At 40.4% G+C, this 14,811-nt stretch overlaps 1 protein-coding gene across 1 annotated transcript; it reads left to right on the top strand.

Moving 5' to 3' along the window:
- Positions 1-2,350: 2,350 nt before the first annotated feature.
- On the top strand, positions 2,351-6,851 carry LOC108372050 (protein hairy-like). Its single transcript, XM_017627689.1, is given in 6 exon segments — positions 2,351-3,255; positions 5,552-5,647; positions 5,805-5,903; positions 5,905-6,198; positions 6,200-6,378; positions 6,380-6,851. Coding segments are annotated over 6 exon segments (1,092 nt in total). The 5' UTR covers positions 2,351-3,153; the 3' UTR covers positions 6,702-6,851.
- Positions 6,852-14,811: the final 7,960 nt, after the last annotated feature.

The following is a 14,811-nucleotide window of genomic DNA, read 5'->3' as shown; positions in this document are numbered from 1 at the left end:
ATTATGAGGAGTAAAAAGGCAGAAAAGAGTAACATGATTTGAGTGGACATACATATACATACATACTTATGCAAGTACGTTACTGTACACATGTTTGTATGTATGGTGCATGGCAAAAGAATGGAAGGTCAAAAACAAATTCCATAAAACTTATTCAAAAATATATGAAACAAGTAATTTTTAAGTAAAAAAAAAAACCGACTTCAAGTCTCATACACAAATTGAAGAGTACCGTTAATTTCTTCATGATCCATTGATCAGATCTAAACCAAAATTAGTATGGGACCACCTCTGAGGTACCACCTTTCCTATAAAAAACGAATTATAGAAATCGGCTAACGTAGTCCAAAGTTAAGCGGTAACATACATAAAAAAAATATTACGACGAATTGATAACCTCCTCTTTTATGAAGTCGGTTAAAGTATGTAATAGTGATATACAAAAAAACTATAGATCTCTTTTGTAAATGATTTCCTTTTGATGCTCAAGAAATTTACAAAAACTCGAAGGCCAATCGTTAGCGGAGGGTACTTTCATAAAACTCGGCCACGTCAAATCGGACATTATCATCCGATTAGTTATTAGACATACAGAAATCATGTTCCCAAACCATCCGGGATTAGATAAGACCATTTTCACCGAGCTTTAAGAAGCGTCTGACATTTTATTTACATGGCTATGGAGCTAGTCTTGACTCGGCCTACATTCCCAACAAATGAAGTGCTCTTCATTCCAAAAGGCAGCCGTTCCTGCCAGCGGAAACGCAATGATTTTCGACCATCAATCTTACACTTTTTTTTCCAAAAGCAATAATACATCTGTCCAGATGAAGACCCCATTAAGCTATCAAAGTATCAGCATGCCCTATGAACACAGCGCTTCACCATATAGTCGCTCAAAGTAATAAAGTTCTATCCTTCAAGAAACTTGCCTTAGACGAGTCTCTAGGCCCTGAAAGTGCCGTTCACTAATTTCAGCTCCACTCCATGGTCATGAAGAAAGTTCTAGGAATGCTATTACATAATACCCTATACGCGTGAAAGTCCGCCATAGCTAATTGATGGAGACGCAAATTAAAGACAGTACACTGCGTTGAGAAAATAGCTTTTTGTAACTATAACCAACCCATATGTTTCATTAACGTTAGTGCAAAGGGCTTCGATCATGCTTATTTCGGTATCGCTGCACTATCACCATCTAGAACTCATGATAAATATTCTCCTTGATCAGACAAAATGACAATGGTGGCACCATCATTCAAAAATTCTGCTCAAAAACTGTTAGGCGTCTACTTATTAGCCTATTACCATTGCTATCATTTCGACAAACGGATTTCTTCAGAGAAGGAATGTTCGAAAACGGTCCTTCAAGCTCCGCTTCGTTGTAAATTGACAGCTCTAGGCTAATTCATAAAGCGGGAAGTGATGTACAATTACGAGGGCTGTCAGTAAAGCTAAGATTCTGTTTGCTTTATCTTTATGGCATGTTTTAGATATGAAGAAAATCCCGCTATGATTGATTGAAACAAATCTTGTTCCGCAGGCGGTAAGGCTTAATAACTTTTTTTTTATAATAGCTCAACACATCTGGCCAAGACTGGACAAGGACAAAGAGGTACAGGGCTACTTGTGGGGTCAACATTGGCCATTGGTAAGTCCGAAATACAATTTCCCTTCGCACAAAAAAGTTTTGAGAATTGCTCGAATTCAGTACTTCCCCCAATTTTTGGTGGCCTCCAAATGGCGCTCGTTACCTGCTCGAATACTCGTAAGTCACCGTAACTTGGAAATGAATCACCCGAAAAAAGCACAACTGTTAACAGAAAACCCATTGCATAGAGTGCGCTCAAAGCACGGAAAATAAATTACTCAAACGCGCGCAGCACTCAAATTATTTCGCTGCCCGTTAGTGCCTCTTCGGCGCTCGATTGAGTCTGCTTCTACGCTCACAGCCGCAGTTGTACGTCACTCACATAGTCGGCACACAATCAATGACTTGTTTGCCTGTTCGTATCTAAAAACAACACACCGCAACAGCCATCAGAACCTCCAAAAAAATACGTGCCGCCTTCGCCGCCACCGCAGCCACGTCATAACGCCCCTGCACGCCGTTGATCTTCGCTCACCCACTCTACGTTGGCATACAATTCGCGCATCCGGCAGGCAGCCAAGCAAGCAGACAGACAGACGGACACACGTTCCGTTCCGTTGGTCGATCGTATATTTGGTCGTGTGGCTGCGCTTGCCTTAGCACCTCCGTCGTGCGGTCGTGCCTCACCTCTGATCTCTGCGCCGCTGACGCCGAACTTTACCTGTTTGCAGTGCGCCACCGCATAGCCATTCGAATGTCGCCTGCGCCCTCGCCTTTGCCATTACCGTAGATCCCCGGCACAACGCTGCGGCACAGTGATTTAGCCAACGAACCTGTCGATCAAGCGTCAGTCGTTCGCTGAGTGCCAAACGATAAACAACAAACATTGAGTCGACCACCACTACCAACCGCCTCGCTGACGTTGTAATCAGCTCCTAAAAATTCCGCAACACAGATACGAAGCACACAAATAGAACCCAAACGCGCAGCGAAAATACCCAGCAACCGAATCAACGCGCGCAGGCAGCGAACAGCAGGCAAACCAAGCAAGCAACAATCAGCCAGCCAGCCAGCAGAGGTAGCAATCGATCGACTCTGGGCCGAACGACCAGTTGACGAGTCTTTTAATCGCGGTGCCACTAGAACATTGAGTTCATTTGCTGAACGAACGTCGAAGTGAGCAGAAGACTTGGTCGGAAGTAGCGCACGCGTTTAAGTCTATAAAAGTCAAAAGAAAATTACGTTGCGAGTGAACGGAAGACATTATCGAACGGAAAAACCTCGTATTAAACGAAAGTGAATTAAGTTCGAGCTCGCTTAAAAAAAAATAAAATAAAGTGGTGAAAAATATCAGAGAAAAAATTAAAAAGACGTGAACTTCTAAAGAAGAAAGTGAGAATAAAATTTGCAGAACATCAGAACATTCAATTAATTGTAAATGTGTATGCTATAAATAAATATATGTAAATGCACAACTGAACAAAGAAACTGAAAATAAAAACACTGAAAAGCTTTAAAAATTCGTGAAAAATAAATTGCGTTTTGTGATTTTTACAATTAAAATGGTAACTGGAGTAGCTGACCCAAGCATGACAGCCAACGTTATTGGAGCTCCGGTTGCGCCAACGCTCAAAGATGCACCAACCGTCAAAAGCGATCGTCGGGTAAGTTGTTCAAAAACAAATATTACAAACAAAGCCATCCATCATCTGGCCAATGAAAAATTAAGCTGTTGCGCATTTTAACAAAAATTTGCGAAATTTCGTTACTCGCTGCCTTACACCCACCTGCAACCACTCACTGGACACTGGTCATTGCTTGCCATTTCAGGCAAGCGATGCTTCGACAACACAATTTGTCCCCCACTCACACGCTGCACGCACGCACGCCACGCCACGCTCCATTGAAATTGCCCACATTCGAGTGTCTGTTATGTCTATATGTAGCGCTAGTTTGCCCCAAATCCAAATCCGGCGCGCGGCCTACAACCACGCTCTGTTACCGTTGCGACTTAAACGGCGCGACGTGCATAGTTGTGGCTTTTTACGATTTCATTCACAATACGCCAGCTGTTGGCTGTTATTGTTGTCGCGTCGACTTTTTGTGGGTGACGACTGTTTGCATTTGGCGTGAGCGGTTGGTTGGTTGGTGCGCGTTGTTCCCAGTTTTGGGAAAGCCAAGTGCCACCAGCAACTGACTCGTGAAGCTCAGTCAACGCTGCTGCGCCGTGTAAGGCATCCAAAGCATCCAACGCAAACAAAGCCTACGGTGCTCGCACCAAATTGGCTTGCGGTCGGACGCCAACTGCTAACTACTTTTCCTACGCGCTTTAGCCGGCGACTGGGCCACCACTCATTCATCCCATAACGGCTGCAGCGCAACGTAATTGGAACTTTTGATGACTTCACTTGTGATGACGCGGTACGGTGCGCCCGCCCGTGCGCGAATTATTGGCCGTCTTGGAATTTATTGACTTTTTTTGGACAGTTGTCTTGTGTGGCTCAAGTGGCTGCAGCGGACGCCGACTCCTTCCATTTGGTAGGTTGGCTAAAGTCTGCCGCGTGTGTGTGGGGGAAAATTCGCCGCCGATGGCACGAAGACAATTTAGTAGTGGCAGAATTTCGAGGAATATTAGTCACTGAATCACACAGGGCAACAAAATCAAGAAAAGTGCTCGAACGGATCAGTTAACAATTTTTCTTGGATTAAAACTTGCTTGGACTAAAAACTTTCAAACCCAGCTAAGCAACTCTAAGTTTAAAAATGGATTTAAAAAGAAGAAATTCCAAGTTTTTGAGATAATAAAGTTTAGTAAATATTTGAAGGTCATGGCTTTTTATAATGCCTAACAAAATTAAAATGCCTATAGGAGCAAAAAAAGTGGAACTTCACAATTTCTTTAAAAAATTCTTTATATTTTCAATGTCTTGGTAACTTTAACATTTCTAAAAAAAGTGAAAATAGTTTTAATTTTAAATTAATATTAATGTCTGAAACTGCCTGTCTGAAACAAAAATTGTTCACCCTACGAAGCCTTTTAAAGAACGTTCTTTATGATTTAGTTGAGAATTTCGGAGCGTTGAAAAATTTCGAGCGTAATTTCATTGCAAACAACTAACACAATTCGCTTTCTCAAGCGACCTTGTAGGCATTAGGCTTGTTGCCTAGTGGTCATACAAATGACTTAACGACGTCGCATGCCTGAACGTGTGCGTATTTTTAGTATTTTCAAACAATTCGGCGCTATTTTCGACCATTTCTCGAATTGGTCAGCCTCACATATGGCGGCGCGCCGCCACACAATTCGAGTCTACAATAACAACTCGCCGTTTGCCGCAATGCTTTCATTAAACCACTACAAATTTCTTTTATTATTGTTGTTTGCGCGTTTTTGGCACTTAATGACACTTATCGCCACCACCAACCGACCAACCGACCGGCCGTTAACCAGGTGTCGGAGGGGTAATGGCGTTGGTGTTTGCGGTGGCGACGCGCCAATACGCTAAGAATTTTATTACGGACGTGCAGGCGGTTTATTTTTAGTCGCCAACACACTCATTCCACTTAAAATAACGCACGCGATTGTCGGCACCTCAGCGCTTCACCGCCGCACCGCTGCTTGTTGGCCAAGTGCCATAATTGCTTGTATATCCAATTGAGGCGCGAGCGTGCGCCGCCGTCAATGGCATTAATGGCAGCAGCGCTGCCGCAGCTTTACAGCCACATGCCAAAACGACTCGCGGGCGAGCACTCGCGGTGGAGGTGATTTCAATAGCGACGACGCTGAGGGCCATTCTACGTTGCATTGTTCACGCGCGGTGGGCGGTGTTAGGCGGCTGTGTGCGCTCATCGATCTATTTTGGGTTTGGAAAGTGCATTGCATTCAAACTGCAAATCAATGCTCTGAATCAGCACTCCACAGAAGTAATAAAAATTTTGTTTTTGCTCTGTTTCTTGCAGTCAAATAAACCAATTATGGAAAAACGCCGACGCGCTCGCATCAACAACTGCCTAAATGAGCTGAAAACACTGATTCTGGACGCGACCAAAAAAGACGTAAGTATACTTTAAAAAAACACCTACTAGTATACCTTCGACTGCCATTTCATTATTTTCACTGCGATACTTTGCACTCTTCCACAACATCCTCCCCCAACACCTTTGCTCAAATTGATTTTAAAGCATGCTTCGTTTTTTTCTTGCTTATCTGCAGCCCGCGCGTCACTCAAAACTAGAAAAGCTCGACATTCTGGAGAAGACTGTGAAGCATCTGCAAGAACTGCAGCGCCAACAGGCGGCTATGCAGCAAGCCTGCCGACCCTAAGGTCATCAATAAATTCAAGGCCGGTTTCGCTGATTGTGCCAACGAGGTCAGCCGCTTCCCTGGTCTGGATCCCGCAGTGAAACGTCGCCTGCTTCAGCACCTCAGCAACTGCATTAACGGCGTTAAGTCCGAGCTGCACCAGCACCAGCGGCAAATGGCAAGCGCTCCATCCCAGATGCTGCCCTCACCGCCCAGCTCGCCCGAACAGGATCAGCACCATCTGCAGCATCAACATGTCGCTGCTGCTGCCACCGCTGGTAATCCCTTCCTACTTGGGCGCGCAGTTGCAGCACACAATGAACGGCTATTTCCTGCCCAATGGCCTGCAAGTGATCCCCACCAAACTTCCCAATGGCAACATAGCGCTGGTGTTGCCGCAACATCAGCAGCACCACCACCAACAGCAGGCGCAGCAGCACACAACAACACATATGCAGCACCAACAGTTGAGCGCAGCTCAAGCCCGCCGCCGCCGCCGCTCTAATGACCATGCCCACCCGCACCGCCTCCACCAGCTCTGCCTCTTCGCACAGCTCATCCGTTTATGAGCGCACCATCTGTTCGCCGGCCAACAGTGTGACGCACTACGCACCCCCCAGCCCCGCCAACTCGTACGAGGCCATGGACTGCAAACCCTCGGTCATTCAACACGCGCCAACCTTTCCCAACAACAACAACATCTGCAGCAGCAGCAACAGCAGCAACAGCAAAATCCAGCAACCGCTCTCCCTGGTAATCAAGAAGGACATTAAAGTGGAGGATGAACAGCCTTGGCGGCCATGGTGAAGAGGCTGGCGCCAGCCGCGCGCGCGCACCCACCAAAAGAACTGGTCAACGCCCCCTTTCCATAGAAACGAGGGGCAGACGTGATGAATACCAAAGCTAGGAGAGCTGACAATAGCTGGCGGCGGCAGGCGGTTGCGTTCGCCAGCAGATGGTGGCGTGGAATGCATTGGGATGTCTGGCGTAAAAGTCAACGGCACCCACAAAGTTTATTCGGACTAATTTCGCGCACTTCCTTAGTGTAAATGACGTTGAAGTTGAAAATATCCGCATCCGTTGGCAGATCGCGCGCGCCACCTCAGCATCGACCATCACACAGGCAGCAAAGCAGCCACTGGGTGTGACGCACGTGTTCCGCCGGCTGAGCACACGCCGATATGCATCCAGAAATACCAACATCGGAATGATTCAAGCACGAAAGCATTGGCAAAGCATTGATCGACAGCACTTAAGTGACTTAGTAAGTAACCACTACCTCAGCAATACAGGGGCGATTTTGCGGTTTGTCGCGCCTCAGGGGCGCTTCATTTGAATTTCTCAGCTATCTCATTGGAGTATTACAATTAGAATAACTAATATTGACGTATCGTCGGTGTATTTAGTCATTAATTATTTATAATTTCAAATGAAAAATGCAAATGATTTATGGTTTGCAATACACATTGCTTCATTTATTAGCAATTTTATTTTTTCCATTTTCCAATTTAATTGTACATTTCGTATATAGATACATTGTGCGCGAACCATACCATGAATACCAAAATATTTGTGTGAACGCCTATTTATCTGTATAAATAGTGCAAGTATGTATTTAGAATTGCAGAATAACAACAACAACAGATGTTAAAAAAAAAAACAATCGAAAACAATAAAATCTTTGAGGTCTTCCCAATTTGTAGAGTATGTAACTTGTACTTGTGTACTTATTTACATACATGCATATGTAAATATATTTAAATATTTAATATGTATACATACATATGTAATAATTTTTTAGTCATAAAATTAGAAATAATTATTTATCTAGTTTGTAAAATTTAAAACTTTCCAAAAAATGAAAAAAATACCAGAAAGAAAACAAACATAAAATAATAAAATACAAAATTATTAACGGTAACGTAACATATTTCAGGCATTTTAATTTGGTAAACGAAAATCTCGTCGATAGTGGTATACAAGTAACGGGTAAGTAGAAACCAAAATGGTCAGCAATATTTAGTAGTTAGTATAGGCAATTTATAGTTGAAAATTGATTATCCGTCGATTTTTAATTGTGGTCAATTAGATTGTGGAATAGCCAGTTCCGTACCTCAATTAAAATATTGCCAAACGATAGTTGGCGTTACCCAAAAATTTTATTTCACAATTTAAAAATATTCAAAAGTTTAGTCACGCGATCTGTGTCCCTTATTTCATCTAAATCCGTCCGAAAAGCGTCGCATGGTTTGGTTTCTCTAGCTGCTTAATTTTAACAAAGGGGCCCTTANTGGAAAAAAGGGTACTTGGAAAAAGTTGGGCCCGCCTCTCGCTTTCTGCAGTCTCAAGATTAGGCAGTTATTCTTAAGAGAAGCACGTACAAATTGGGAACACCCGAGCTCTTTTGGCCAGAATGGGACATGAGAATATCGCACCATTCCGACGCGCTAATAAGGAGGGAGAATATCGTTAGACAGGTAACTATTTACAGGTCGCATGCTTTCAGGGAGACACGCGGAGTAGTAAGCAGTACTCTACATTGTTTTTTGTAGAAGTCGAATTGATGAAGAAGATCCTGAAACAGGGCATCTAGATATTCTGTTACAATACCAATACACAGACCACAACTTATCAAAAATGTAAGTGCCAAGTATTTTTTGTTTTTACGTCAAAGGCGATTACTAACATTAGTTGAATCCACGAACTACATAGTTCAAAGAGAAGTAGAGGTTTCGACATCTCTGTAGTAGCGCTTTGTGTTGGATAAGCTTCTCCTGCAATTTGTAGTATGAACACAAGCGAAGGGTTTAACTTCAAACCAGGTTGTTCGTCCGGGTGACAATAAAAAAAAACGGACTATGAAGTGTGTGATCCCTCTTCCCCCTCCCCCGTTTCATCCCCTCGCTAAACGAAAAGTATCCGGTTTTTCAAAAACCGGACACCTGGCAACCCTGCCTCAAGCAGTCATGGCAGAATGTAGATAATTCCATCGCATCAAAAGTGAGACGGCCACTAAACTTAAATAAATTTAAATTTGAGTGTATATTCACTTTTCTTCTGTTTTTGTTTTCGTTCTTAAAGTTATTCATCTGGTGTTGTTTTCTGACGTTCCAAGTGGCCGCGAACTGTTACCTTCTTGAGCTTTAAAACAAAAAAAAAAAGTTAAAAAAATTCATATGTATGAACAAAAATACATATATATATGTATATATCTGTAATTTTTAGCGCACAATGCAGACACATGTACATAAATATAAGTACATTTGTACGTATACGTATGTATATTAGGGTGCCCATCGAATTTTTTTTGTTTAATTTCAAGACCCTACCCCCTAATTTCCTTCCTTTTTATGAGAAATATTATTGCCTATTTTTACAGATTTTTTAAAAATCATTAAGAGGTCGCGACTTATCATTTTAGTTAAAGAATACGGTTTTTTGATTTATCAGTGTTTGAATGATTATTTTTCCTTCGATTTTAAAGAACGAACAGGTTGTGAGAAAAGGATTTATATGCCTCAAAAGTGATGTATAATAATATATTGTGGGGGAAAAAAACACAATTTTTTCATAATTATTAAAATTTTGACTACCACTTATTTCCACAATTTCAAAATATGGTTTTTTTCAAAAAATTTTAAGAAAAGGGGGGTGGCACCGCCCACTAATATCATATATGAGTATCTCAAAAACTACTTCATCGATCGTGACCAAATTTGGCATACACATTGCCATTAGCCTTATACATAGTCTAGAAAACTTTTGAAATCGGACAAAAATCAGGGGCTCCACCCACGTAACGGTAATTTCAAAAAACTCAAAGCTAGATATATTTCAAGATGTTGCTTAAAAAGCCTAAGCGCAATTTGTATACCAAATTTGATCGAGATCGTTGGAGTAGTTTTTCAGATATACATATATAATATAAGCGGGCGATTTTCCATTTTAAAAATTTATTTGAAAAACCAATATTTTTCTAAAGAGGCATTGTATGTACCAATTTTGAATTATTATTCGATTGCAACAAATGGGGTATCAGTTTATTTGAAAATAAATTTAATTTTCGATAATACAACATATTGTGAAATTGTGGAAATTAGCGGCCTTTAAGATCTAATAAAAAGTAGTCATGAAAAAACTGATGAATCTCCAAAACCGTATTTTTTTACCTAAAATGAGAAGTGGCGACCTCTAAATGATTTTTAAAAAATCTATAAAAATAAGCAATAAAATTTCTCATACAAAGGAAGTAAATTAGGGGACAGGGTCTTGAAATTTAAAAAAAAAAAAATCGATGGGCACCCTAATGTATATGTATCTACATTTGAATAAAACAAATGTCAAAAACGCTCTGCAATCGAGAATAAATTGCAGCGAGACGAGGCCTGTATGGTGGTCGCATTGAAGCGTGCGTTCTTTTGAATTGCGTTTTTTTTTTCCTGTTGCTAATGGTGGTTTTGGTGGTGGTTTGGTCGCGGTCGCAGTCGTAGTCGGCGGTCTCGGTGTGTCGCTTCGCAACGCCTAGTTTAAGCCAAGTTCATTAACTGACATTCCAAGCTAATATCGCAATTTGAGTTCACGCGCGTGTGCCACCGCCGTTGCCAAAGTCACAGTCACAGTCGCAGTCGCAGTCGCAGTCGAAGCCTAAGCCGAAGCCGGTACTACATTTTTAAAAACACTCATTTAACAAGACAATTAAATGTTTCAATGCCGCGCGTCTCTATGCCGCCATGACCAATACAATGCAACAATTCGCATCAGCGACGTCGAAGCGTGAATCCGAGCATTTAAAATTCAAATTACAATTAAAAATATGAAATTTATTCGAATCACGTTTTAGACGACTTTGCCGGCTTTTAGCCATTTATAGTATATGTATTATTATACATATCTACATGTAATACACTCGAAGAGGCTTGACATCCCAATATGCACAAAGCAAACATTTTTCCAACTTTTACATTTTTCCCAAGGTTTGACTAAAAGTTGATTAAAGTTAGAATTCAAATTGATAACCGAGCTTTTCTCAACTCGATAACTCAGATTATTGATATTGCATGCAAAAAATGTGCTCGTTTGTTAGAGAATGGGTTGGTTATCCAATTGAGGTACACTTGAAAATCAACCTTGGAATTTGTATTGGATCTCCACTTGATCATCAATCCAAATGTTTATTGGGATTGCTTGCCAAGAGGCGACCGAAGCAGGAGCCGACCCTGGGTGCTATAGAGTGATAATAAGAACCTCTAGCTACGGCTACTGCGGCTACGGCCTGCGGCTAAACTAGAGCTCTTATTAAAAATCGACTAACCGCTTATTCGATTAGTCGATTAACAACTTTTTGTCGGTTAATAGTCAAATAGTAGATGTTCGATTAACCGTTCACTTTCGACTAATCACTCACCATTGGGTAGTCTAGAAAATGACTAACCGAAATTATTCGAATGTTGACAGTTGGATTTTGTTAATAAGGTTAAGTATTCAAAAGATATGCATATTGGTCACCTGAGCATCAATTATTTATGGCCGTTTTTACAGTGGAGAGTTAATTCAGATTCAGCAGGGAACGATAGATTTTCAGTTCAAATAGAATGTTAGTTAACTACGCGCTGTAAAAACTGATCCTTAATAGGACTCATATAATCTCAGTTAAGGAGACAAACAACAGCTTAAATGCGAACGACCTCGCAGGCACGTCAGAAATCGTTTCTGGGGATCCTAGAGACCTACACCATCCACTAAACCATTACTGGAAAGTCAATCAACTTCTTCATGAACTCTTCTGAATGCCGCCATCAGAGCCTAAACACGGCTAAACGCAAACTGAGAGCTCGAAGTACCTTGTGGAACTCGCACAATTTTGACACAGCTCCGTTTTGGGCATTGTTGTGAGCTGGGTTGCCACTATGGTAATTGTTAAATGAAAAAAAAACGCAACATTTTTAAAAATCAACGGGAACTTATAAGTAGCTGCGCAGTGTTAGTTATACTAAAACTCCATGGGCTATGAAACTGTATACCCAAATTAAGAGTAAAAAGTTCGAAATTTTTTTTGAATTTTTCTAACTGTTTTATATAGCTTGAGCCTTTGAATTTTATGAGTTTGGTTAAAGTGCAAACAATACTCTTATAAATATTAAAAAAATCACTAAGCGTTTTTTTAAGTCACTGCATTTTTGTGTTGTTGCCTTTAGTTTAGTCATCACTTCCTTTCGGTTGAAGGAAACCGAGAAGGTTCCATTATGGCCTGTGCCAATTGATATAAAAGTAGATTCTACGGATTGTAAATTTTTGACAACTATGAGGGGAATGATAATTTCCGAGCCGACAGGGTTAAGAAAAAATTTGACAGCAAGAATCACACCTACCTGACTGTTTTGAAGTGTTTTTTGTTCTAATGATATTGCTAAGACATTTACTAGACGCTTGGCCTTCAGTTCTAGAAGAATTTAAGCTAGTAAAGACAGATATTATTTTTAGATATATAATTGCTGCATTTCTTCTTTTGCACCAGAGCAAGTGTCAAAAATTTCCCGCAGTAAAAAGTAACGAATTGGCACAGCAGAAATGTAAAATTTTCTCACTAGACTAAAAAGTTTTTTCACCATAGAACTTTTCTACTGATTGGCACGAGCCCTTAATATGATCTCAAATACCAAATCATTAGTTAAATGAAAAGTTCTTTAATACAAAATTTAAATTTTTATTGAAATAACGATAATTTTTGTTAAAATAACTAAAAAAAAGTTATTGGTAAATATTTTACAGATTTCGTAGATTTTTTTCAAGTGGTTGGTAAGTATTCTTTTGCGTCAGCGGCAACCCTGGTTGTGAGTTAAATTCCTAGTAATTGAAGATGTCCCTCCCACTCGCATGCGCGGTTGCCAAAATTTTACAAGAGAGAGTGAAAACCTGTCTTATTTCAAAACGGTTCGCTCTTTTATCCCTAATTATCTCTACATTTTATATAGAAATATCGATATGTTGATATGAATGAATAAGGCTGGATGTCAGGAGTTTCCGATGAGCAAATCCTCATTTTTGGCAACTATATCAGTTACGAGGTTTTGCAGAACCACGATACGCAATTTTGTATTTTTAACGACGCTATGTACAACCTAATGTACGACTCATTGACCGCTAATCTATCAACCCACTACTCTTATAAACACAAAGACCCGCTTCCTCTTCGGAGAGGTTATCGACTTGTCGAATCAATAGCGAAGTATCTAAACAGTTTGGCTCGGGTTCAAAATAGGCAGTGCAAATGAACGCATCGAAGGTGTTTCACGGTCAAGTTGAGACAACACTTGACTCCACTCTCCACTAGAGCCAAAGCAACACTGAATAGCGCAACAGCGACGCGTCACTGCATCAGCGTGACAGCCATTGAACCCAATCCGGAGCCATGTATCACCATGTACTATGTACATACATACATATGTATCGGTGAATATGACTTTGTTTAGTACAGGTAAGTGGTGTTAACGCCGCTATTTCATATTAGAATACAGACAGCAATAACATCGCTATTATTTCAATGTGTTTAGTATTATGTATTTGCATATGTGCATATTTATGAACTGCTGCACCTTGCCTGCAAATCGAACGGCCAATATTTTTCGCTTAAGAATTTGTTATCGAGTCATTTTTAAAACTGTTGCTGTTGCTATTTTTATTAGTACTTGTTATTGTTTTTGATGTTTTTTTTAGCTGTTTGCTACGACGCCGCTATTCAAAAACATATTGTATGTATCTGCATACTTATGTACATACATATTAATGTTTATTAAGCTATGTACTTGGGCATGTACATTAGAGTGGTACAAAAACAGTAAAGTCGGAATTTGAATGCCGCCACCCCCAAGGATTGCTCTATACCGAAAAAATATGACCCTATTTTTTATTTTGAAATCAAGAACTATTTAGGGGGTACTCAAAGCGCTCAAAGTTTTCCATGTATTTTACATTGGGGGGAGGGCAAAAAACAACTTTTCGTAGAAATGGTATCAAATTCTTGAAAATCAATATTTTTCGATCGGAAAACTGTAGTTCTGTTCAGGAGACGTCCCATATTAATACCCAATCGTTTATTTAACCATGTTTTTAGACTAAAGATTTCTTTATTGGTCCCCTCATTGCATTTTCTGGGGGTTTTGACGGACCTATATAATATAGTTACCATAAAAACATGGTTAAAGAAATAATTGGGTATTATTATTGAGGATCTCTTGAAGAGAAACAGAGTTTTTCGATCGAAAAATATTGAACTCAAGAATTGTATACCATTTCTACGAAAAGTTGTTTTTTCCCCGTATAAAATACATGGAAAACTTCAAAAATTTCAAAATAAAAAATAGGGGTATATTTGTTTGCGGTAGAGAACAATCCTAGGGGTGACGGCATTAAAATTCCGACTTTACTTTTTTCACATGCATTTCTGGACCACTTTAATGTATGCACACACATAAATATGTGTTCGTTAGTCCATATGTCTAAATTTGTTTTCCCTCGCATATTTCATTTTACTGTGAACCGCTCATGGTCAGCGGGCCAAATACCTTTGCTGACAGTCAGTCGTTCCCTCCCTGTTCGTTGCTTGCTCACTTGATGTATTTTGTGTTTCTTCTTCTTGTTGTTTACAAATTCGCGTACGCGCTTTTCGGCCATATCAAACGGCGACGACAGCCAGCCCCGACTTTGATTTGTTTTGGTGTCGCTTTTTATTGTTTTGACTTTTAGGTTTTTGATTTGGCTTTTGCACCCCCACCCAGCGCGGAATTGAAACTGGGCGCGCATATGGGTTTGTGTGCATGTGTGGTAGGTAATTTTTTTGTTTTCCGGTTTTATTTTTACGCATCGCGAATTGATTTGCTTCTGTGAATTCGTTGTTTTCTTCATAGATTTAATTTAAAAA

Source organism: Rhagoletis zephyria, unplaced genomic scaffold (assembly GCF_001687245.7).
Source record: "Rhagoletis zephyria isolate East Lansing unplaced genomic scaffold, Rhagoletis_zephyria_1.1 Rzeph_scaffold_05395, whole genome shotgun sequence".
NCBI classification, from domain to species: Eukaryota; Metazoa; Arthropoda; class Insecta; order Diptera; family Tephritidae; genus Rhagoletis; species Rhagoletis zephyria.
The sequence above is the reverse complement of the archived record's forward strand: the minus strand, read 5'-3'. Positions and strand labels throughout refer to the sequence as shown.